Genomic DNA, 26318 nt, shown 5'->3' on the forward strand with positions numbered 1-26318 from the left:
ACATGTGAAAAATCAACCTTTATTATAAACTAGAAGCCCAGTGCACGAATTTGTGCATGGGTGGAGTCTAGCAGGCCCACTCTAATGGGGGCTTATGGGGGCAGGCCAGTGGAGCAGGGAGAGACAGGAACACGAGAGGTTGGACAACCAGCCCTGCCCCCAATGGTGGGTGAGGGGGCACGATCAGGGATGGGGGGCGGCCGAGGGCAGTTGGGGATGCTGACCCATCAATTGCATCATAGCAACCGGTTGTTCAGGTCACTTGGCATATAGATGTACTCAAGTTTATTTACAAAATGAGAAAATTAAAATAGCACTTACAAATATAAAATAATCCATTTTCCTTTTTTTTCTCTTCTTAATAACCTGTGGGCCAATGTTTTAGGGCAACAAAATCTCTTACTGACCTTAATACTACACTATTACTTCCTGCTAAACTTAGCATAAAAACATTAATATTGTATATACCAATTTATCTTACTTTTCTGGCATAATGAAATGAAGCAAAGACCAGAGCTCTTTGAGGGAGTTTTGTAGAGGAGTTCCAGTGATAAGGAGACGGTGATTGGACTTGAAGTCTATTAAAGTTTTATACAGAAGAGAATCATCATTCTTTAATCGATGTGCTTCATCTACACCTATAAATGCCCAATTTAGACCACCAAGGAATGCCTTAAAATGAACAGAAAAATATAGTTAATATTTTCAGAGAAAAATTGAATTCAAACTTATGCTTCTCATTTGACCATAATTCAAATTATTAAAATGAGGCAAATTAAAACCAAACCTAACTCAAATTTCAAATGAAAATTTTATCATTTTAAGATTAATTGGAATACTTAAATTAAGTAATTAAACTTGAAAATAAAGTTCCTTCTACAAACAATTTAGCCATTAGAATACAGAGTATGTCAAGTGAACATTTTTATCAGTTTACAGACTGGGGGAAAAAACCCACAAAGAAAAACACTTGTATCATTGAAAATTTTTACAAGAGATTTTTAACTCAAGTCCAGGAAAAGCCTTTATAGTCAACTTGGAGAAAACATAATACAAATTTGAAACTGTATCTTACTCCAATTATAGAATTCATCATATGCTTCTAGAACTATACATTTCTCACATATAAACATGTGTCTGACTTAAATCAAAGACAGGCCTTATTCTATTACTTAATAGTTGTACGACCTAAGGTAAGATCATTATTCTTTTGTAACTTGATTTTTCTTTCCAATAAAATAGAGACAGCAGTATCTTGTAAAGTAAATGAGAATTGAGATATTAACCATAAAGAAACAATAGCTGTAAAGCATTTAGGACAGTGCTACACATTTAGGACAGTGCTATATGCAGTGATAGTTCAATCCTGCTAGCTACCTACCCTCCTCCTCTTATAAATCAACAGACACTGAACTATTTTCATGTAAGTTAAGAATTGGCAAACTTGTTTAAAGAGCCAGGTGAGAAATATTTTAGGCTTTCTAGACAAATGTATAGTATCTTTTGCATATTGTTTTGTTTTTACAACCTTATAAAATGTAAGCATTCTTCTTAGTTCAAAGGCTAAAGTGTGTTGAACCTTAATTTACTATCTCATTCTATCCACAACATATTATAAAGAAAAAATTGGTATTGATCAAACAAACATAGGAATACACACCTTATCCTTCAATAAAATTTCATAAGTTGTTAACAGTATATTAAATTTTAACCGTTTGGTCTGGGGATGCATCCATTCATGAGTTCTTATCTATCAAAAAATTTCAAAGATAATTTTAAGATACAAATTTTAAAAAGTATAACTTCACTTGAATTCCTAAAATAAAATCCATTCAAAACACACAAAAATTATGTACATGTTTATAAAATAAAATAGTTTGTTATACAATAAAATAGTTTAACCAGCTATGTTAACTATGTAAGTAAAATGTATCAAAATCTTCTATAAAATAAAGCACACACATCTTGTAATACTGTATACTTTTCACAGAAGAAAGTTAACATAACACTAATAATTAACTCATTTAATAACATTTATGGATGAAATATGATGTCTGCGGTTTGTTTCACAATAATTGGGAGGAAAATACCAGGTAGAGGTACAGATGAAACAAAACTGGCAATGAGTTAAAACTTTAAAGCTGAAGATAGGCATATGAAGGTTTATTATAATCCTCTGTTGGATTTTATGTATATTTGAAATTTTCCATTAGAAAGAAAAAAATAATCTATAAAGTAACACTAAACCAAAATTTGATTTTTAATACAGCCAATTAAGAATGTACTGAGCACTTACTTTTTGGCAAGTTCTATGCTAGAAACTAAAAACAAAATATTTATCTTCAAAGAAAAGTATTCCTATATTTCATAAATTTGTGAAGATACCACTTACCATGTTTCTACTGTTAATATCACCTAAATAAACCACAGCATTCATTTGAGAAGCCCATGTCTGAATTTCCCTTTGCCAGGAAGTAAGAGTGGAGAGTGGTACTACTAACAGAAAAGGTCCATATAATTGATGTTCATGAAACAAATAATTCAGAAATGAGATCGTCTGTATTGTTTTTCCAAGGCCCATTTCATCAGCAAGTATGCAACTATTTCCTCTACAAAAATAAAAACAAAAATCATGTATGCAATAAAGATTCAAATTTACAAAGAAACTTTTTTTTACATAAGCCATGCATAAGTTTATGTGACCAGTTAAATAAAATTAATCTAACAGTATTATATACAATATACCACTTTTATTAGCTATAAATAACAAATGTAAAGGTGTAAAAGAAGCAGAGGGAGTTTACCATTTTAGGACAGAAGAATCTTAGAAATTGCAAGTATTTTTTAATTAATCAACTACCGGTATGTAGTCAAGAACTCAATCCATCTTCCAATGGTAAAGTTTGAATATATTAAGTAAAAAGTAAGAAGAACATATAGCAAAAAAAAAACAACAAAAAAACAAAAAAACAAAAAAAACTATAGCTATGGTAAAGTATTAAAAAAAAAAAAAAAAAAAAAGGGCACCCTAGAGCCACCTTATATTGCTAATAATGGAACAGTGGACATGGGGGGGGGGGGGGGGGGGGGGGGCGCGGCATGGAAGGACTAACTGGATATCAGAAATCATTGGAAAGCCAAAACCGGTTTGGCTCAGTGGATAGAGTGTCGGCCTGCGGACTGAAGGGTCCCAGGTTCGATTCCGGTCAAGGGCATGTACCTTGGTTGCGGGCACATCCCCAGTGGGGGGTGTGCAAGAGGCAGCTGATCAATGATTTGCTCTCATCAATATTCCTAACTCTCTATCCCTCTCTCTTCCTTTCTGTAAAAAATCAATAAAATATATTAAAAAAAATAATAACTGGGAAGAAAAGAAATAGTCCAGGACTAGTGTGGGATAGGAATATATATGTTCTGAGTTTAGTAAGATGAATAAAAACTTATTTAAGTACTGTGACAGGTTAAACTAAAAACAGCATTGTTTTTCTTCTTAGTATATAATAAGTATTGTTTATGTACAAGAAATTCTAAGATCTGCATATAAATACTAAATGGTCTCATCCTTTACGTTGGGGAATCTTTTTCAAATCCTATAATTATAAAACTCTTACCCTCACAAATTAAATAGATGATTCAAAATACACTTACTTGCACCAAGAGTGAGCAAGCCAGTTTAAACCATTCAGTTGATAATCTCTTAATTCTAAACCATCATGTCCCCCAATATAGGACGGCTGCTTCTTTAGGGCTACAAATCTTGGCCTTTGTTTTAATACCTTTAGTAGAAATAAATGTTAATATGAAAAATTATTACATATAAAAAATTATATTAAAGGATGAAAAGTCTCAGCTTTTCCAATAAATTTTGAGATATCTCAAATCAAATTCAGAAATTCCATGATTTAAAATATACCTGATTCTATTAAAGGAGACTATGTTCTATTACTATAACAAGAATATGCAGTGAAACATTTTGCCCTCCCTTTGAATGAAAAATTAAAGAGATAATTAATGAAGTTCCTAATGAAATATTTGGGTCTTGTGTATTTCAAGCGATGCTATCCATTCACTTTAAGCATTCATAAGCCCTGACCTAGAAATAAACCCTAAAACTGGCTTACCCTCCTATTTGATTTCTGATTTCTAAGTTACCATTATGAATTTAATTCAGTCTTATAATTCCAGTGTTACTCAGACTCCAAAACTATCACTAATAATAACTTAAAGTACACAGATCTTATATTAGGCATGGTAGGCCTGGATACCCTCTTATAGGTACATGACTCTTTTCCTTTCCTACCTTAAAGAAAATATTCGCTACCTTTTAAACAAATCATATAGACTAAGTTTCCAAGGGATGTTCTCTATTCTTTCTCCCAAACTTATTCACCACAACTACCACAATTTATCATCTTTCTGACATAGTTTACTCATCAAAGCTAAAAGACAGTGCAACGTCTAAGATCACACAGTAATCAGAGGAATATCATTTCCTATAAGATCTACCAATCAAGAAGCTCTCATTCTTAATTTATCCAAAATCAGGATCCAACACACTAACCTGGACTTGTAATACTTATGATGCACAAATACATTTTCAATAATTAAAAATGTCAAATAATACTCACTTTGCAATCTTTAAAAGGAGTGGTTTTTGACTGATTTCTGCTAAAATATTCATCTATACATGCTTGAAACTTTTTGGAAATGAGAGCACCATCCTCCCAGCTGCACTCTGAGTATGGAAGGCCCTGCCATTTGCAATAATAATCAGGATAACCAGCTGCTGACTTTTGATTGGAATGAGCTGTGAGATAAATCAGATATTTTTTACATTAAATCTTATCCAATGAATAATTCTTATTAAAAACTACACAAGTAAAAATTAATCATGTTTTACAACACTATTATTTTGTAAAGGCAAGCTACTATGTTTAATGTGTAAGCAGTAAATTTAAGATTTTTTTCAAATGTTTAATTAGAATCATTTATTACTAACCAATTATTCGCTCCACAATTTGATACTGTTTATGCAGATCATCTGTAAGTTCTTGCTGGCAATTATAATATTCCACATCTTCTGGAGAAGCATTTTTCAACCTGAAAGATTAAAGCAAGGAACAGGCTTCAAAATCTTGCCTAAATAACCTATCACCCAAAAAACTATCAGTAACACAAAATCTACCTTTTTGCCACTTACCTTTTGAGCCAGTTTAATAAAGAAATTAAAACAGAAATAAAGTAAAGCATAATTAATTTTTAATTTAAAAAATTTATAGTACATGAGACATACTAATGACTATTGTCAAGAATTTAGGTTATTCCTAAGAACTTTTAGAAGACCCAATATAAATTTCTCCATAAATAAGTTATTTTAGGTTATCCTTGATTCTTCACAATGTACTCTTGCTAATAAAAATCTGAGTAATAATCTTAGATTTATAAAAATATTAAGAATACATATCATATTTACCATCTTTTTGTTTCCTGATCTTTTTTCTTATAATTATCCAATTTTTTCATTCCTCTAACATTCTGCTGTTTAAGGGTTTCTTCTGTCTCCCAAGTATTATGAATATGGGACCATCCTTTCCATTTAATTAAATATTGGATTTCTCCTGATTCCTTGTTTTTTTCAAATCCTGCATTTGGGTCACCATCTGCTTCAACTGCATAGATGGTTGTTGTAGCACCAGTAGCTGAAAAAAAACAAAGCACAAAACATTCCCTGTAACTCTGTTATAGGAATGTTTCAATTGAACTAAAAAATTAAAGAATATGAATAGAAAATATACCTATGCTCTTAAATAAGTCAAATATCAGGGCACAAGAACTTATGTGAAGTTATGTTATACGTATGTAGTAAAAACTCAGAATTTTAGAACAGAAAAATCATCTAATTTAATCACCTCTGCATTAAAATTAGAAAAAACAAGGCCAAAGGGTAGTGGCAATAGAAACTAAAATAACTTAAAATCATTTTAAAAACTTCATGCCTGAAATACTATGTCAAAGAAATATCTGCACCCCATGTTCACTGCAGCATCATTTATAATAGCCAAGACAAGGAAACAATTTAAGTGTCCATCAACAGATGAATGGTTAAATAAGATTCACACACACACACACACACACACACACACACACACACACACACTTATGAATATTATCATCCATTACAAAGGAAGGAAATCGGCCATTGTGATATGGACTTTGAGGGCATCATGCTGAGTAAAATAGGTCAGATGGAGAAAGGCAAATACTGTATGCTCTCATATAAGAAAGCTTTAAAAAAAAATTTAAAAATTAAAAAAAAAAAACTAGGAGAAAAATAGATTAGATTTATAGTTACCAGAGGTGGAATATGATGAAAGTGGCCAAAAGGTTCAAAATTCCAGTTATAAGATAAATAGTACTAGGATGTAATGTATAACATAATGACTATAGTCAACAATGCTATATGGTATATTTGAAAGTTACTAAGAGAGAGAGAGAGAGAGAGAGAGAGAGAGAGTGTGTGTGTGTATGTGTGTGTGTGTGTGTAATATTCAGAGAGGAAGGGAGAGGGAGAGAGATGGGAACGTCAATAATGAGAGAGAATCATTAATCGGCTGCCTCCTGCACATCCCCTACTGGGGATCAAGCCCACAAGCCTAGCATGTGCCCTTGACTGGAATCAAACCCAGGACCTTTTAGTCCGCAGGCTAATGCTCTATCCACTGAGCAAAACCAGCTATGGCAGATTTTTTTTTTTTTTTTTAATTTACTGGGATGATATTGGTCAACACGAACATATACGTTTCCAGTGTGGGTTTTTATGTTATAAGATTTGTATATTGCACTGTGTGCCCACGGCCCAGTCAAATCTTCTTTGTCACCATATATTAGGACCCCCTCTGGCAATCACTGCTCTGCTGTTTGTATTCATGAGTTTCAGATTTATATCTCACGAGTGAATTCATATGGTTCTTAGATTTTTCTGACTGACTTATTTCTCTTAGCATAGTCTCAAGGTCCATCCATGTTGTTGCAAATGGCACTATTTCATGCTTTTTTTATGGCTGAGTAGTATTCCATTATGTCTATGTACTACATTTTACTAAGAGAGTAGATTCTAACTTATTAAGAGAGTAGATTCTAAAAATTCTCACAGTAAGAGAAATTCCACCCCCCCCTTTTTTTTTATTGTATCTATGAGCTAATGGATATTATCTAAACTTATTATGGTAATCATTTTGCAATACACGTAAATCATTATGCTGTCCAACTAAAACTTATACAATGCTATATTCAATTATATTTCAATAATAAAGAAAGGAGAAAAATGCATGTCAAGGTAAGAAAAATTAACCTACATATTTGAGGTAAAACAAAAATACATTTTTAAAGAAACAAACTTTCAAAAAACAAAACAAGAAAAAAAAAATAAAAAAAGTCTTTGTGAAATTGAAAGCACCTAAATAACTACTATTTAGGGATGGCAACAAAAAAACTCAAATACAAAGGTTAAAAATTTCATATTTATCTGAAATACATTAACTGAGATCAAATACCTATTTGTTGAGAAGAAAATACTCAAGGCAATGAAAAGTATATTTTACAGCAAATAAGTAAAACAAAGAAAATCTACAATCTTGGCTTTCAAAATTAAAAAAAATCTCCAAGAAATACTTTATTTAATGTAGTAATGTTATTGAAACCACCAAACAGTAAGTGTTCTTAAAAATAAATAAATACCTCCTTTTCTCCCAATCCGACAATCCATAAATCGTTCTATTGTTTCAAATTCCTCTTCCTCGGGTTGAGGAACATCCTCTCCACAGACTTCAAGGAGGTCATCAGAATCTGTTTTCATTTCTTCATCTTCCTTATAACTCACATTGACAGTTGCTTGTCGACGAGAACTTCTCTTATCATTATCATAATCTTCATCATCCTCCTCCTCAGATGAATCAATTTGTCTCTTTTTTTGTCCAAGAATCTTCTTTCCATTTTTTGACTTAGATCTAGGAAAGATGAAGGGGAGAGAGTTGTTTTACAGAAACAATGTCATAAAACCAGAACTGAGAAACAATATACAAAAAGAATAAACACCTTCTATAACCAACAATTTTCAGCATCAAATCAAGAATATACTTACCGATTTTGAGGTTTTCTACTTTTAACTTTGTTTTTTGGTTCATAATCAGATTCTGTTTCATCACAACTGCTTTTATCTCCTTCTTCTTCAGATTCTGAATCTGAACCAGATTGAGATGGAGATCCTGATGCAGACATCTGCCAATCTTCACTGTACATAAAATATATAAAATACATTTATATTTACATCCTATTGCAAATTTTATCTTTGATAAAATATGAAAATAAAATAATAAATTGTATTATAGTAAATATTAAAAAATATTGTTGCTTTCATGCATACTAAAAACACTTAAATGTCTGCAGAAAAAGAACAACATTCTAGAAAATATTTGTTATAGATTTCTCCCATAACTCTAAAGTTTTGTTAATCATTTACTTTATACCTCAATGAAAGGTGGTATATAAATGTTACTTTGATTATCACTATGGATGAAAATAGCATGCTAATTTTAAGAAACACAGGGTTCAACTTTTAAAATACTGATTACCTGCTCAAAAACAAAAATTCAAATCTCTTACAATTATCTGGAGAGAGTGAACTTAAAAATATACCCTTCAAAACTGATTTTTAAAAATAGTATATGTTCATTAAAAAACTTGAAAGAGTATAGAAAAAATATATTTTTGAAAAATCAGCCCATCTTAACCTTCAATTATTACCTTTATCACTATTTTTTAGTCTAATTCCAATCAACATGAAAAGAAAAAATAGTGGATGCACATTTTAACATTCTGCCATAATATAAATTCCAAATGAAAGATACACATTGAGTTCTATATAAGAACTGTCTCACAGTCACTGCTTTTACTCAGTTGCTCTGAATATCTTGTACTAATGACTATGTTAATGGTTACATAAGCAAGTATATATGATAAGATGTGGTTTATAATAAAAACATAATAGAGAAACAAATTCTTTTTTATCTTGAAATCTTTTCAGTTTATACATTAGCAGTAAGAAGTGGCAGAATATATGAAAAGTCTTCATTTTATATTTTTATAATATAAATTATGATTTTTATATCCAAGCAAATCCATTAATCAACCAACATTACTTTATATATATATTATTGATTTTTACAAAGAGGCAGGGAGATAAGAGTTAGAAATACTGCCGAAACCGGTTTGGCTCAGTGGTAGAGCGTCGGTCTGCGGACTGAAAGGTCCCAGGTTCGATTCCGGTCAAGGGCATGTACGTTGGTTGCGGGCACATCCCCGGTGGGGGATGTGCAAGAGGCAGCTGGTCGATGTTTCTCTCTCATCGACGTTTCTAGCTCTCTATCTCTCTCCCTTCCTCTCTGTAAAAAATCAATAAAATATATTTAAAAAAAAAAAAAAGAGTTAGAAATACTGATGAGAGAAAAACATTGATCAGCTGCCTTCTGCACGCCCTCTACTGGGGATCGAGCCTTCAAGCAAGGTACATGCTCTTGACCAGAATAGAACCTGGGACCCTTCAATCCACAGGCTGATGCTCTATCCACTGAATCAAACCAGTTAGGGCCCAACATTACTCTTATTTTTTGCTTGCACCTATGCTGAGTTTAGAAATTACTAACTCTGGAGAAGTATTACACATCTGATGAGATACAGTAGTTGAAAATGAACTTAGTAAAGTAGAAGACAGATTTATGAAAATTAGTAGCACAGAAATAAAATGATATAAAACATGATATAGTAAGATTCATGGAAGATAGAATAGGTGATCCAATAAATATATACAACGGGTATGATCCAAGACAAATTTACATCTATTATATTGTAATAATAGTAGTACTAGAAAGAGAAAATATCCAGATACAATGACTGAATTTTCATAAACTAATAAAAGATATGCATCTTCACATTAAGGATGCATAAGATTAGATGCAAAAACAGAGTAATAGATTAAAAGCTAGACATACCAAAGTGAAAATGCAAAATATCAAAGAAAATTGAAAAAGAGATCATAGAAAAATGCTTTAAAAAAAATGAGAGGAAAAAAACTCAGACCATCTAAGTAACTGAATTGAGAATCTGAAGTACTTCTAATACTTGAAGACATTATAGTGAGTTCCTAAATGAGTTCTATCAAGTAAATTTCATGTGAAGATGAATAGTAAGGATAACTATTAACATAAATTAACAGAATCATCCCAAATCCATCATCAGTTGATCCCTTATACTCTTATACCAAAGTTAAGATTCTCTGACATTATCAATAAAGCAGATATAAGGGAGAGAAGTTATAGGAGATAAACAAGTGGCATAAAAACCTTAAGTCATCACAGAAAGACAAATGTTAAGAATTAATGGTTTAGCCCAGCCGGCATGCCTAAGCAGTTGAGCATTCACCAATGAACCAGGTCATGGTTTGCTTCCCAGTCAGGGCACATGCCCGGGTTGGGGTCTCAATCCCTAGTGGGGGGCGTGCAGGAAGCAGCTGATCAATGACTCATATCACTGATGTTTCTATCTCTCCCTCTCCATTCCTTTATTAAATCAATAAAAATATATTTAAAAAATAATTAATGGTTTAAATTAACCTAATCAAATGTCATGAATCAAGAGTTTACATAAGTCCATTTTTTTGCCAACAATTTCTAATAAAGGAAAAAATATGAAAGCATTAGGATTTTCTTGATATGAGAGTAAGTAGTCAAGTGAACGAAATGACATACTCTTTATGCTTTTTCCTTTTGATTTCACTTGATGTGTCATCAGAATCTTCACTGCTAGAGGAATCCTGTAGGAAAAAAATAATCAAAGTTAATGTTATTAATGATTGCAATTTAACCATCATATCAAATTTTTACGTGTCATAGCATTTAAAGTTCACTCTGCTAATAACAGTAAGTATAAAACCTCTTTCCCCCTGTTATGTTTATACCATTAGCACATAAAGTGATCAAAAATGTTTTTATTCAAATTTATAATATAGCCAGTGAAATTAGGTAAACAATACAATGTCAGCATTTTGTACAAAACTTTAAAGTCTGTCATCTATTACATATAAGGGAGCTCCCTCAACAGAAACTTTGCAGACATAAAATATTTAAAATGATAAAAAGCAAGAAACTACAATCAAGATAACTCAACTAGGCAAAGCTATCATTTAAGATGAAAGGAGAGAGGAAGTTGAAGGAGTTTATCACCACCAAACCAGCATTATAAGAAATGTTAATGGGACTTCTTTAAGAAGGAGAGGGAAAAAAGGGTAAAAACTACAAATAAAATGGCAGTCACCACATACCTATAAATAATTACTTTAAATGGAATGAATTAAATGCTCCAATCAAAAGACAGGTCAGCTAAGTGGAGAAGAAAATAAGACAACAATTTGGCAACATGCACAAGAGAACCGATTCAGATAGAAGGACACACACACACACAAACTGAAATGTAAAGCAATGGAAAAAGCTATTTTTTGCAAAAGAAAATGAAAAGAAGCTGGAGCATCTATATTTGTATAAGATAAAATAATATTTTAAAAATAAAGGCTAAGAGAAACCAAGATGGCAGCTTAAGGTATACACTTGTACGTGCTGCCTCTCACAACCACATCAAAACTATAACTAAAAGACTATAAACAGCTCTAATTCAGACCATGGAAAAGCTGGCTGAGCTTTACAACTAGAAGGAAAGAAAAAAGCACATTGAGACTGGGTAGGAGGTGCAGAATAGTAGAGGTAAACAAGTGCATGAAAGGGGCTGAGAACTGGGTACGCAGTCTTTCTCAATCAGAAGGGAGATGGAAGCTCCTGAATGCTCTGAACTCCAATTTCCAGCAAGACTCTGGAAACCCAGACTGCTATGGAGAGAAACTGGACTGTCGGGCATCTGGTCGGAAAATGAGGGTGGCTTTCTCGGAGCAAAGGTGCTAACAGTGATCATTGTTACTGTGTTGGGGTGCAGGACAGGGGGACTCAGAGACTGGAGATGTGGAGATGGCTGACTGGCAGCCATTGCAGTTTGCTCTGCCCTGATGACTCCCTGAGATCCAGCCCCACCCAGCTTACAACCCAACCCAAGCTGTGCACAGTGGCTTTTGCATATGAATGGCCTAACCTAACAAACTGCAGCTAGGTCAGAGAGCTCCAAAATTTCCAAACCCCAAACAAAGAGGGAAAATCTGCAGATTTCACTGTAGCTCCTGATGGATGGCCTCAGGAAGTGGTTGACTTTGCACTTCCTTGTAGATCCAGGAACCAGTGTACCTAGTGGTCAGTGTGAGACAATACCAGATTGCAATGCTTCACATCCATAAGTGACACACTCAAGAGGCAGACTCAGTGAGCACCAAAGCCCAACTGAAGAAAGTACTGCCCAATATGGTGTCTCCAGCACAGCAGTTCTTCCATTATAGACAGCAGGTTCTTACAGCCAACTGGCCTGGAGGTTAATTCCTCCCAGTGATACAAACCAAGGCTTAACTACAACAAGACTGTGTGCACAGCCCACAAAGGGGTGCACCAAGAATGTCCACCTCAGGTGATTAGGAATGCTGAGCCACTGGGCCCTATAGAATACCTACCACACAAGGACACTCTATCAACACAGGGAAGCAGCCAAAATGTGGAGACAAAGACAAATGTCACAAATGAATGAAATAGAGAAAAGCAAACTACTGAATATAACGTTCAAAACCACAGTTCTAAGGTTACTCAAGGATCTTCTAGAAACCTCTGAGGAACTTAGTGAGACCTTCAAGGACCTTAATGAGAATGCCAAAAAAAATGGAAAAGGACCAGTCAGAAATTAAGCATACACTGTCTGAAGTAAAGAATAAAATACAGAAATTCAACAATAGAACAGAGAATCAAGTCAAAGATTTGGAATACCAAGAAGCAAAAAACACTCCTCCAGAAAGCAAAAAGAATCCTAAAGTATGAAGGTAGTGTAAGAAACCTCTCGAACAATTTCGAACATACCAACATTCAAATTATGGGGGTACCAGAAGAAGAGAGAGAGCTAGATATTGAAAATCTATTAGAAGACATAATGACAGAAAACTTCCCCTACCTGGGGAAAGAAACAGACTTACAAGTCCAAGAAGCACAGAAAATCCCAAACAAAAGGAATCCAAAGAGGGCCATACCAAGACACATCATAATTAAAATGCCAAGGGCAAAAGACAAAGAGAGAATCTTAAAAGCAGTTAATTACCTACAAGAGAGTACCCATACAACTGTCGATTGATTTCTCAACAGAAACTATGCAGGCCAGATGGGAATGGCAAGAAATATTCAAAGTGATAAATAGCAAGAACCTACAATCAATATTACTCTACCCAGCAAAGTCATTTAGAATTGAAGGTCAGATAAAGAGCTTCACAGACAAGAAAAAGCTAATGGAGTTAAGCACCACCAAACCTGGATTATATGAAATGCTGAAGGGTATTCTTTAAGAGGAGGAGGAGGAAGAAAAAGGTAAAGACAAAAATTATGAAACAAAGTGACAGCAAATATCTATCTATCAAAAAGTGAATCTAAAAATCAAGTCAGTAAAAAATTTGATGAACAAAATAAACTAATGAATATAATAGAATATGGGGCATAGAAAGGGAGTGAACTGACCATTCTTCGGGGGAAGGGGGGTACGAGGGGTGGGGGGAGAGATTGGATAAAATCTACACCTATGGATGAGGACAGAAGAGCATGGGATGGGGAGGGGGGACCAAGTGGAGGGGAGCTATGGGGGGAAAAAAGAGGAACATCTATAATAATCTGAACAATAAAGACTTATTTAAAAATAATAAAGGCTATAATGCCCTGCTGGTGCAGTGGATCACTGATTCATGAACAGGTTCAATTCCTGGTCAAGGCACATGTCCTGGTTGCAGGCTTGATCCCCAGTAGGGGGTGTGCAGGAGACAGTAAATCAAACATCACCATTGATGTTTCTGTCTCTCTCTCTCTCTCCCTCTCCCTCTCCCTTCCTCTCTAAAATCAATAAAAACAAAAAAGGAACATAGCATATAAAATACCCAAGATAAGTATCAATCAATAGACAATTGGGAGAGACACCAAGATGGCGGCATAGGGTAGACACCCGAATGCAGCCTACCACAACAAATTTGAAGTTAGAACTGAAAAACAGGGGAGGCATTGCCCTGAAGTGCCGGACGGCTAGCTGAGAGGAGGCTCTGTCATCTGGGAAGGAGAGAGAAGGCACGCTGAATCTCAGGAACTGTGAAGGTACAGAGAACTGTGTGCGCGAAAAGGCGCTGGCTTACTCCCAGCGCAGGAAGAGGAAGGGCCGGACAGAGATTGCTGCTGGCTTACTACCGACGCGCAGAGAGGGCAAGCCGGGCTGAGTTCGCTGCTGGCTTACTCCCGGTGCGCGGAGAGGGCAGACAGCTAACGCGCAACTGGCTTTCTTGTTCGAGAGGAAAACAGAATCAGCCTATTGCTCTGATATACGGGCCCAGACATAGAGAGGCCAGACTGTCAGGCAGCAGGCAGAGATCTCTCAAAGGTGTGTGAAGCCAGAGGCCATTACTGCGGGACTTGGGGAGGAGCCCAAGGGAAAACAGTTTGTCTGCACCAACCTGAGACTCCGCCCAATCTCTGGCTGAGCACAGAAGCTCTCCCAAAGGTTGGCTTTCTCTAAGGAGGGATTGGCAGGAAACCAAAGCTTGTCTGTGCCTTTACCAAAGAGGTGCGCGTGCCTGCAACCAATCTTCCGAAACTCTCCGAGAACAGGTCTTTTCTAAGGCGAGACTGACAGGGAACCAAAGCTTGTCTGCGCCACCCCGAGACCCCACCCTATCCAAGCAGAGTACAGAAGCCCGCCTAGCTGAGACTCTGCTGATCCTCACAGCCAATTGGCTTGGAGATCAAAGCTTCTCAGTGATACCAACAATAAGCAAGGCTTAACAACAAGACTGCACACACAGCCCACAAAGGGCTACACCAAGACTGTCCACCGCAGGTAACTGGGAAGGCTGTGCTACTGGGCTCTACCAAAATACCTAGAACACAAAGCTATTCCAAATAGGGAAACAAATCAGGGAAACAACTAAAATGCAGACAAGAGGAAGGCGACAAAGGAAGGAGATGGAGGAAAAGAAAAGATTGGACATTGAGTTCAAAACTACAGTTATAAGGTTATTCAACAATATCCTAAAAAAGACCGATAAAATAAATGAGACCTATGAGGATATGAAAAGGGAGCAACTAGAAATAATAAGGGATCAACAAGAAATGAAGAAAACATTGTCTGAAATAAAAAATATTATACAAAGTCCTAAAAACAGACTGGAAGATCACAAGAATCAAGACAAAGATTTAGAACACGAAGAGCCAGAGGACACTCCTCTGCAGAAGGGAGAAGATAAGAGAATCCAGAAAGTTGAAGATAGTGTAAGAAACCTCTGGGACAATTTCAAGCGAAACAACATCAGAATTATGGGGATTCCAGAAGAAGAGAGAGAGCAAGATACAGAAAGAATACTGAAAGAAATAGTGACAGAAAACTTCCCCCACCTGGGGAAAGAAATAGACTTACAAGTCCAGGAAGCCCGCAGAACCCCAAACAAAAGGAATCCACGGAGGACCACCCCAAGACACATCATAATTAAAATTCCAAGAGCAAAAGACAAAGAGAGAATATTAAAAGCAGCAAGAGAAAAGCAGGTAGTTACCTATAAAGGAACACCCATACGATGGTCAGCTGATTTCTCAACAGAAACCATGCAGGCCAGACGGGAATGGCAAGAAATATTCAAGGTGATGAATAACAAGAACCTACAGCCAAAAATAATCTACCCAGCAAAGCTATCACTCAGAATCAAAGGACAGTTAAAGAGCTTCACAAATAAAAAAAAGCTTTTAAAAGAGTTCATCACTGCCGAACCAGAATTATATGAATTGCTGAAGGGGGTTATTTAGGAAGGGGAAGAAGATAAAGATAAAAATTATGATCAACAAATGCGTAACTATCAACAAGTGAATCTAAAAACCAAGGGAATTTAAAAAATCCGATGAACAATATTAACTGGTGAATATAATAGAATCAGAGGTATGGAAGGGGAGTGGACTGACGATTCTCGGGGAAAAGGGGAGTGAGGGTGCGGGAAGAGACTGAACAAAAACTGTGCACCTATGGATGAGGACAATGGGGGATGGGGAAAGGACAGAGGGTGGGGTGGGAACCTGGTGGAGGGGAGCAATTGAGGGGGGGAGAGGATCACATTTGTAATAATCTGAACAATAAAGATTAAAAAAAAAAAAAAAAAACAGAAACAAACTCACAGATAAGCAGAGACTGATGGTTGCCAGAGAGAATTGGGATTGGGAGACTGAATGAAAGAGGTAAAATTATTAAGAAGGAGAAATTGGGCCCAGCATTAATTCTCTCTTGTCACTGATGTTTCTATCTCTCTCTACTTCTCTCTTCCTCTCTGAAATCAATAAAATTATTTTTTTAAAGAAGTAGAAATTGATAGTTATGAAACAGTCATAGGGTTGTAAAAGATAGCATAAAAATATGATAATAACTATGTGTGGTGCTAGGAAGGTAATAGAAATATCAGTGGGAATACTTTGTAAATTATACAGTTATTTACCCACCAAACTATACAGCTGAAACTAATATAAAAATAATAAAAATATTTTAAAAAGTAAAAAAAAATAAAAAATAAAAAAAAAAATAGACAATTGGGTTAATGATGTGGTACATATATAAAATGGAATAGTACTCAAACATAAAAAAGAATGTAATCTTACCATTTGTAACAATATGGATATACCTAGAGGGTATTATGCTAAGTGAAATAAGTCACATGAAGACAAATACCACATAATTCCACTAAAATATGAAATTAAAAAAAATAAGTGAATAAAAACAGGAACAAAGTTATACATACAGAGAATAAACTTATGGTTGCCACATGGGAGGAAGGTTAGAGGGCTAAGAAGAAAAAGATGAAGGGATTAAGAAGTACAAATTGGCAGTTATAAGAGTTACAGAGGTATAAATTATAGCACAGGGAATATAGTCAATAATACTGTAATAACTATATATGGTGCCAGTAGATATTAGACTTATGGGGGACGGGGACAACTTCATAAGCTATATAAATGTCTAACCACTATGATGTACACCTGACACAATTTAATATTGAATGTCAACTGTAATTGAAAAAATGAATCTATCTACTCTGGAGACCATTATTATTGCCTACTATGGCCTCAAAAAATAATCTTAATTTTTGGTATGTCAAATTTTAATCTTTTTCTCCCCTATTAGGCTCACATGTACATAGGAACTACAACGTTTACAGCTGCAGCCTATTCTTTTAAAAATATGTTGAGAATTCTATTAATATTCTGTACAAATATGATTTAAACAGTATATTATTTCTTCATTCATATATCTATTTCCTAGTATTCACATTTAGTTTATTTCTTGTTTTGCTTTGATGAACAAATGCACACCAATTTCCATTTCTTGTTTTGGATTAATCCTTAAAAGTACAATCCTATCCTACATAATAAGAGAGGAATATGCTAATTATCCATTACACCATGAGGCCTAATGACCAGATCAGGTATCTGCAGAAGGGTAGGGCAGTGAACTCCAAGCGGATGGAGGAGAGCTACAGGAGGGGGCAGGGCAGCAAGCTATGAGGCGGGAGCAGAGGGAGTTACAGGAGGGAGGAGCAGCGGGCAGAGAGATACAGGAGGGTGGCAGAAAGCTACTGGTGTACCGATTCTAAAATCTCTATATTTCAGGACTCTTGATACACATATTTAAATGTAGTGATCTCCTCTCCTTTAAGAACACTATTTCTAATAATTTCTTAATTACCTTCCTACTTAAAAGATTAGGCATCATGTCTACTTTTAAAATATTAGCTTTCATAATGAAAACTCACCTCTTCTGATCCACTATTAGATGAAACCTGTTGTTGCTGCTGTTGCTGTTGCTGTTGCTGCTGCTTCTTGAGCATTGCGGATCTCTGAACAGCCAGAATACTAGGACTGGATTTCCAAAACTATAAAAGAAATATGAACCAGTAAAAATTATGTTTTGAAAAATACTGAAGTTATTTTACTGAAAAGCAGTACCAACATTTTCACTGCCTCCAAATAATAAAGATTACCTTCCTTATTCACATGTAATATATTAGTGCAATCCAATAAAAATAAAATGTTAACCTTTCATTGCATATAAATATTTATGCAAGTTTCATAAATAGACAATGTTCTTTGGTGTTACAAGCTAACTTTCAGAAACAAGCAATATGAGACACCAATGTTACTCAAAGCATGGGTGCTTATTTTTTCTAACTGGTGTAAAGTGAACATGAAGAGCTTAAGTCAAAATGCAGATCAACTACAATACATTTCTAAGAACTTTTTTTCCCACGCCTGATAATATTTTCTCCATGAAGAAAGCTATGTGTTTATCTATATTCTGGTCTAAGCATCTTAGGATTGGATCTCTAAGTGATACTATATATACTATTATAAAGTATAGACAAGTTTTATTAAGTAGCTTTTACAAACAGAATGTCCCTTAGTCTATTCTATCAGGTATCTTCAAGAAAGCAGAGTTCTCTTGCTACTAGCAATAAAGTATTTCCATGTGGATCTTAAAAGTAGAGATCAGACACTGTAGAAGTAACAAAAAGATCTCACAAAGTCTTTAATTTTTATCTGTTAGATACTAAACATTTATGAAACCCAATGTCTGCCTCACAAAGAATAAGAACAGGCTTGGTGCGTTTATTTTGTATCTGCTGTTTTATAGTTATGGATTCTCTTCCAAGCCAATTATTCCACAGATATTTAACCATAATTGAAAATCACTTGAAAGTAAATTTTAATGTTTAAAATTAATCTTTATAAAAGCTAGATTAAGAATGCTATACATTGTCTGGCTAGAATGGCTTAGTGGTTGTCAACCCATTAAGCAAGATGTCCCCAGTTCAATTCCTGGTCTGCTCATGTTTTCCAGTCAGGGTATATGCCCAACTTATGGCTCAATCCCCAGTGGGGAGGAAGGCATGCAGGAGGCAGCCAATCGATGTTTCTCTCTCAGATATTTCTATTTCTCTAACCTTCTTCCTTCTCTTCTTTCTAAAATCAATAAAAACACATTTTAAAAAATGTTATAAATCTTCCTTCATTGGATACTTTATTTATTACCTCAGCTCCATCAACTTTTGGTGGTTTTGCTTGAACTTTGTTCTCTCCAGAAGTGTCTGACTCAGACTCTGACTGACTGCCCGATTCAGATCCAGAGTCAGAGTCACTGCTACCTGACTGGCTACTGCTTCCATCACTACTGCTTCCAGAACTGGAACCAGATCCAGAGCCTGAAGCTGACCCAGAATCATCATCCGACTGGCTGCAATATGAAAATGAACAGATTTCAAACAAAATTCATTAGGAATTTAATCTTTCTTAAAAAGTCACCAGAAAGCCCCAAATCATTAAACCTTGTTTAGTTCATATTTCAAACTTCCTATGGCCAAACAAATAGAGAAAGGAAATAAGGTTAATTTATAGTAATAACTGACATGGTTAATAGATTATGTACAATTTGGGCCAAAACCTAAGTAATCAGATCACAATCTTCCTCCAACGTAATGGACATATTCTACCATGTTCAGAATCCTGGGCTACAAACTTGGAAAGTTTAAACACAATATCCTGAAGAGGCTATTTGGCTGTAGTAAATATAAAGTAGGAATTGTGAAGAAAAGGTTAAAAAAATGTGTTGAAAATTCTCATGGCAACAGGTGGAAATTTATTTGTAGTTTCTACTTGTTTTCAAGTTTAAATCTGTTTTATCATTTTAGGAAAATGTGATATATTATAATTAGGCTAATATAAAATACATGGTACTAAAAAATAAAATCAGTAATTGTTTCTCTGAGAAAATCGACTCTGTCATGATTCCACAGTAATAACCTAAAATAATAGCAAATTCTCACAATCTTTCCTTAACCTCTATGCACACAAATGTGAAAGCAATTAATAGTTTATTAAGAAACCATCAATTTCCTTCCCCATTACTAATTTTCAGTTCAGGGAAGCCTAGATATGATCTGAATTAAACAATTGATTGTATAAATTATAATTATTCCCAAGGCCATTTGTTCATGTGGCATTCACATTTGAATTGTTGAAAATTACAGAATAAAATTTTTGATACACAGACAGCCTTTGATGTAATTTCATCTGGCTTTATAAGCAACAATAGGTAATGTACATCTTCTCTATATAGAAAAACTCATGCTTCAAATCTTCTGTTGTAATTTTCAGAAAAACCACCAGATGGAAGTATTACTCTATGAAAATAGATTTCAATATTAAAAGTAATTACTTCCTAAAAGTAATTCTTCTTTCCAAGGACAAGGAGTTAATAGTTTCTACATGGAAACAGTGACATAAAAGTTTGCAAGAATATTTTTTACTTCAAACGTGAGATATAAATTAAAATGTTTAAAATGCAAATATATACAGATTTTTTTTCAATGGAAATGTAGAAACAGTAAATAAAAATTTGGTTCCTAAGAGCTGATATGAAAATCATTTTTGTGACAATTTCTAACCTCTGATCACATGGTTCTGAGGTCCAAGAACAGCACACGGCATTGTAATTATGCAAAACAAAACTATCCCTTAAAAAAGGGGGAGGGGGAGCATATGTAATACTTGCAACAATAAAGATTTATTAAACAAAATAAAAATCCCTATTTTACTTGAGTCCCTTGAGAGAAGAAGTTTCAGCAAGAACATTAGAGAATATATTTTTCCTTACATACAATTTTATTCTACTGTGACCTGAGAGGTAAGATACATTTACTTATTCAATAAACTTAACCAAGAACTACCATGTTAGGCACTGGAAAGATGGAGATGAGACAGTCCTTTAGAGAACTTCAAGCCTGGTATGGAGAGATGGTCATGTCAGTCAACAAATACCATTCTGTGCTATATTTAAGATAATGAATCCAAGTATAAAGGGAGTACTGATGATACAACCAAGTTTGGTACAGTAATATCAGAACATTTAGAAAGCACAGTTGAACTAATTCTTTAGGAAAGAATAAATAGGCAAAAGGGATATCACTTTAATTGTTTATAAGCTTCTTGAAGATATTATTTATTTTTTCCAGAGTACCTACCACAGTACCTTTTACAGGTGGCTACTCAAATACTTGGAAAGTAAACAAATTATTTAATCTGGGGGTGAGGGGCCCATCATGGGCCTATATTCTTAATCATGTCTTGATAGCCCTTCAAAATGAGTAAGGAGTCAACATTACTTGTTATTACGTAGGCAAGACATGGTTCTGGCTAGAGATAAAAGCAAAGAGCCTGAATCTAGGCTACTCTAGTGGCATAGGTTTATTATTAGAATGTCTTTACCTTAGATATTAGAAGTATAAAGAATTTATTTACTTTGTTTAGTTATTCTTAGTAGGGTTAAGATCAAGATTTCTTTACAATTCTTTTTGTTCTTTAGGAAAATTCCCTCCCATAATCATATTATTGTCATAAAGTCAACTGAAAAAGTCTAATTCTGTAAGACCACTTGACTTAATTAGGGTCATTTGCTTTTTATTCATTTCATTTTAATTTTGCTTTATTATTTACTTGGATTGAACCTGAGAGATGCAAAAGTTATAGTCAAAGCCCAGCTTCCATCTTATCTCCCCTATACTAGGCCCTCTCTCCCCATTTAGTAATTATTTTTAAAACGTTATTTCCCCCTTTTTTCTTTAATATAAGCAAATTATGAATAAGAATGTTTATATCCCCCTTTCATAAACATATTTATACTAATATAAATATATAGGAGTGTGTGTGTATGGGGAGGGGGGAGAATAATAGGAAAATGCAGCAAAAAGTTAAAAATTAGTGAACCTGTGCAAAAGGTATATAAAAAACATTCTTACAAAGAACTTTTATGCATGAACACAGACAATATTGTGGAGAAGGTCTGGCATGGAGGAGGTCAATGGGGTAAAAAATGAGACATCTTTAATACTTTTGACAATAGAGATTAAATTTTAAAAATTAATTCAAAATAAAAATGCCAATAAAACAAAAAAATTCCAATACCACAAGCTTTTGTCATTAATATTTAAAACTATGAAATCTCTTTTGCTGATAACATACAAAATGAGAAAATTTAAAAGCCACAGAAATCTAATGATTATGAAGTTGGTAAACATTTGGTAGTATGAAAAATAAAGAATCTATTATACAGTTAGTCTATAAAGTGGCCAAAACACAGGTGAAGTATAAAAACTACACAAGCTTTTCCCTAAAGCAACCTGGAAAAGTAGAAATATTAAAATTATTTCCTCCTCCCTCCCCCCCCCCCCAACAACTTAAAATTAGATAGATGACTTGGAGGAAGAAAAAATACAAAAGGAGAAAATTAGAGGTAGAGAAACCAGGAGGAAAGAACAAGAAATGTTATATGAAAAACGTAAGCCTTAGCTTTTTAAGTAAAAAGCAAAGAGGAAGTAGTAATAATAATTAATTTACAAATATGTATATTTTCCAGTTTGTCAGGTAAAGTGCTAGAAAGTAGGGATAGTTATTAAGTAAAGCACCCCCTACTGGTTTATGTTGAGTAGATACTAAGTACCAGCCATCCTGAGTTGTCTTATATAACTGGGGCAGAGGTCTAGGAAAAGCTAAATTTTAGAAGTGAAGGGTGAATAGAGTAGGAGTTCCAGGGAAGGAGGGATTAACAAGCTTTCCAGGTATGGAGAATTGTTTTATACTAAGGCTATGAGGTGAGAAGGCATGGCAAACTCAGGAGCTGGAAGAAGTAAGTCATCTATTTAATTTTAAGTTGGGGGGGGGGGGGGAATAATTTTAAGAAGCTACTTTTAAAGTAGAAATTTGGAAACATTGGGTCTACTTCCCACATGGTCACAAAGTAGCACTAGTTCCTTTCAATGATGCATGATATCCAATTCATGATGCTCCCCCACCCCCTTATCCCCAATATCTTATACCTGGACAGTTTACTCATGTATATTAACTGCTTGGCCCTTATGGCCCTTTCTCTCATTTATATACCAATTAAGAAAAAATTTTAAATAGCTCTTCACAGCCTTTAAGAAATTTGCATACTGTACCGAAACTGGTTTGGCTCAATGGACAGTGTCGGCCTGTGGACTGAAAGGTCCCAGGTTCGATTCTGGTCAAGGGCATGTACCTTGGTTGCAGGCACATCCCCAATAGGAGGTGTGCAAGAGGCAGCTGGTCGATGTTTCTAACTCTCTATCCCTCTCTCTTCCTCTCTGTAAAAACTCAATAAAATATATTTTAAAAAAATTTTCAGACTGTATTCCATTTTATCTACACATCAATAAAAAATATATTTATAGGCATATACAGGGAATTTTTCTAGATCCTTTGCAGAGGAGGTAACCCTATCAGGGTCTCAACTTTAAGGAGACTTAATTCCATAGTCAACTTAATTCCAATCCCATCCCCAACCTCCTGTTCTGAGGGCCTTACATCCTTCCAACACCCCATCCTCTCATATTTGTTCATAATTTACTGCTCCTTCCTCCTCTAACTATGATTTCCTTTTTATTCCTGGCAAGTGGAAAGTTTTCTCTGAAGTTCAGCCACGCACCTATTTTGTTCCCCAATGTTCTATTTCATTTAGCATTTTTCATGTGTTTTGTGGGTAGCAGTGAGTCCATATTATAAAGTAGTTCAGCCCACAATATGGCAGAATAGCAACCTCCCTTTTCTGTACCCAAATATCCACTCAAATCAATCCTTTGAACTAAGGAAAACACAGAGACTTGTACTGGATACATGAGAACAATGTATTCTCAAGTTAAACAAAGATTCTTTTATATTACAAGTATTCTTTGCTTTTTTTTATCACAGAAATTTGAAACTATTCTGCAATGGAACATAAAAAAATAATAAAATAACAAAAGATCTTCTAAGAAAATGGTAGCAATGAGCAGTTGCTTTTCTTACCACAGATCACTAATAGAAAAAACTGTCTCTGATAAATCTAGGAATAGATTTTAAAAAGTCAAGAAAGTAAAATTGTACTGGGTGCAAAAGTATTAAAGAGGAATGAAAAGAACATCTCAAAACAGTAGCACTAAAGAAAAATGACTGCGTGTTTAAACATATGTAAATTAGACTGCCTGTATCAAAGAGAGAAAGGACCATAATGGCGGAACAGTTAACATAGGTATTCATTAAGTCAGGGTCTATATTTTATATCTTTTATATATTTTATTTTATATTATATATTTTATTCATTTTATATCATGAAGTATATATGTTTGCACATGTATACATGAAAAAGTTTGATGAAATAATACTCTACACAACACGGCATTTTCTATTCTAGTTTATATTATTTCTTTCACTTAAAAATCTTATGATCCTGTAATGTGTTGCAACTCACTATTTAAAATATATTAGCCTAGAACAAGTCATTTAGAAAATGAGGTTTAGCTAGACAGATGATGACCAAGATCAGACTACCTTTAAATTCTATAAAATTATACTGTTAAAATTTGTTATTCATTTTATCTTTTACTACAAACCATAAAATAACTATTAAACATTTGAGCCCTGCTGCTATAGGTTAATGGCTGAGCATAGTAGACCCATGAACCAGGAGGTCATGTTATGATTCCTGGTCAGGACACATGCCCCAGTTTGCAGGCTCAATCCCAAGTAGGAGGCACAAAGGAGGCAGCCAATCAATGATTCTCTTTTATCATTGATGTTTCTAGCCCTCTCACCCTCTTTTTTCTTCTATGAAATCAATGAAAGAATATATTAAATATATATGAGAAAAATCTGGAAAGCAACTATCCACCTATATGGTTCTGAAAACTGTTAGTGCCGTTTTTTTATTTTTATTTTTTAAGGAATCGAACAACAAATAACAGTTCCTTTTAGTTTTCTAAATTACCAATCCAAGGCAAAAATCCTGTTATAAAGTAAACTTTCTTAAAGCACCGTACAATTCTATCATCTTAAAGTCTCTAACTGAATAAATGAGAATAAAGCTGCTAGAAATAGATGCTAGGAAGGATAACATTTAGCATGACTGGGTTTAGAAATATTGAATCTAAGTTAAAGACAGTAAATACAAAAGTTTCTGTAATACATGCATTTAGGAATCAGATGAGAAATAAGGCCTATGTGTGTATGTTTATACTTGGAAGTCACTAAATAATAGTTTCATAAAATACATTAAATTTGTTATTAATGACACCGTACATCTCAAATTATATAATTTATAATCACAAGTAGGTAAAGCTTGATAACAATTTTTTTCCTCATTGATATTCCCTAACATGTGGAAGTCTAATATGTAGAAATTACAAGTTTCAAAATAATCTTTAAAATAATTGAGTAGGAAAGTTAGTAGTAGATAGAATTTAGAAATTAAACTAAATTGGCCGTGAGATGAAATACGGCAATACTAGATATGTAAATAAGGTTTCATTTTAAGTTAGTACAAATAAATAAATGTCTACATTTAAAACTTCATTTAAAAAGATAATCCACTTATATGAACCAGTTGGTTGGAGTATTGTCCCATAAACCAAAAGGTATTCGGTTTAATTCCCAATCAGGACATATACTTACATTTCAGATTTGGTCCCTGGTTATACTAGTATCAGAGGCAACCAATCGGTGTTTCTTTTTCACAACGATGTTTCTCTCTCTCTCCCTCCCTCTCTCTCTCTCTCTCTCTCTCTCTCAAATCAATAAGCATATCCTTGGGTAAGGGTTGGAAATATATATATATATATATTTATATGTTTTTAAATTAATGTCATCATACACACACACACACACACACACACACACATACACACACACACACACACACAACTACAGAATTTTCAGCACCATATGCCTTGCTTTCTAACAAAATTATTTGTAATTTGGTGTTTCATCACAGTCTGCATATACCCATTGGAAAGTTTATAGATTAAAAACAACCTCCATCTACTGTGAGGCATATCGCAAAAAAAAAGTTAATCAATGTAGTATAGTATGACTGGGATAAGCGGCTGCACATGTGGCAAATGCTTTGATATAAAATACATGCTAAAATTGAAATAGAGATCATGTTTTTGTACTTGTTTACAGCTAATTGTAATTCTTATAAAATTTCCTTTCAGCTCAAACTTCCTTTTATTAATGAATTCAGAA

At 34.3% G+C, this 26318-nt stretch overlaps 1 protein-coding gene across 1 annotated transcript in view; it reads right to left on the reverse strand.

Annotated features, from left to right (window-relative positions):
* CHD1 (chromodomain helicase DNA binding protein 1) overlaps positions 1-26318 on the reverse strand; it is a 76736-nt gene that overhangs the window by 38301 nt on the left and 12117 nt on the right. The window contains exons 3-14 of the mRNA XM_084880453.1: positions 19278-19479; positions 18002-18121; positions 10803-10867; positions 8141-8290; positions 7738-8006; positions 5474-5699; positions 5000-5100; positions 4629-4807; positions 3649-3776; positions 2393-2609; positions 1661-1750; positions 482-672 (exon numbers count right to left, since the gene is read on the reverse strand). Of these exons, the coding sequence (XP_084736579.1) occupies positions 482-672; positions 1661-1750; positions 2393-2609; positions 3649-3776; positions 4629-4807; positions 5000-5100; positions 5474-5699; positions 7738-8006; positions 8141-8290; positions 10803-10867; positions 18002-18121; positions 19278-19479 (1938 nt within the window). The remainder of the gene's footprint in view (positions 1-481; positions 673-1660; positions 1751-2392; positions 2610-3648; positions 3777-4628; positions 4808-4999; positions 5101-5473; positions 5700-7737; positions 8007-8140; positions 8291-10802; positions 10868-18001; positions 18122-19277; positions 19480-26318) is intronic.

The sequence above is a fragment of the Pipistrellus hanaki genome, assembly GCF_964339955.1.
Source record: "Pipistrellus hanaki genome assembly, chromosome: 4".
NCBI lineage: Eukaryota > Metazoa > Chordata > Mammalia > Chiroptera > Vespertilionidae > Pipistrellus > Pipistrellus hanaki.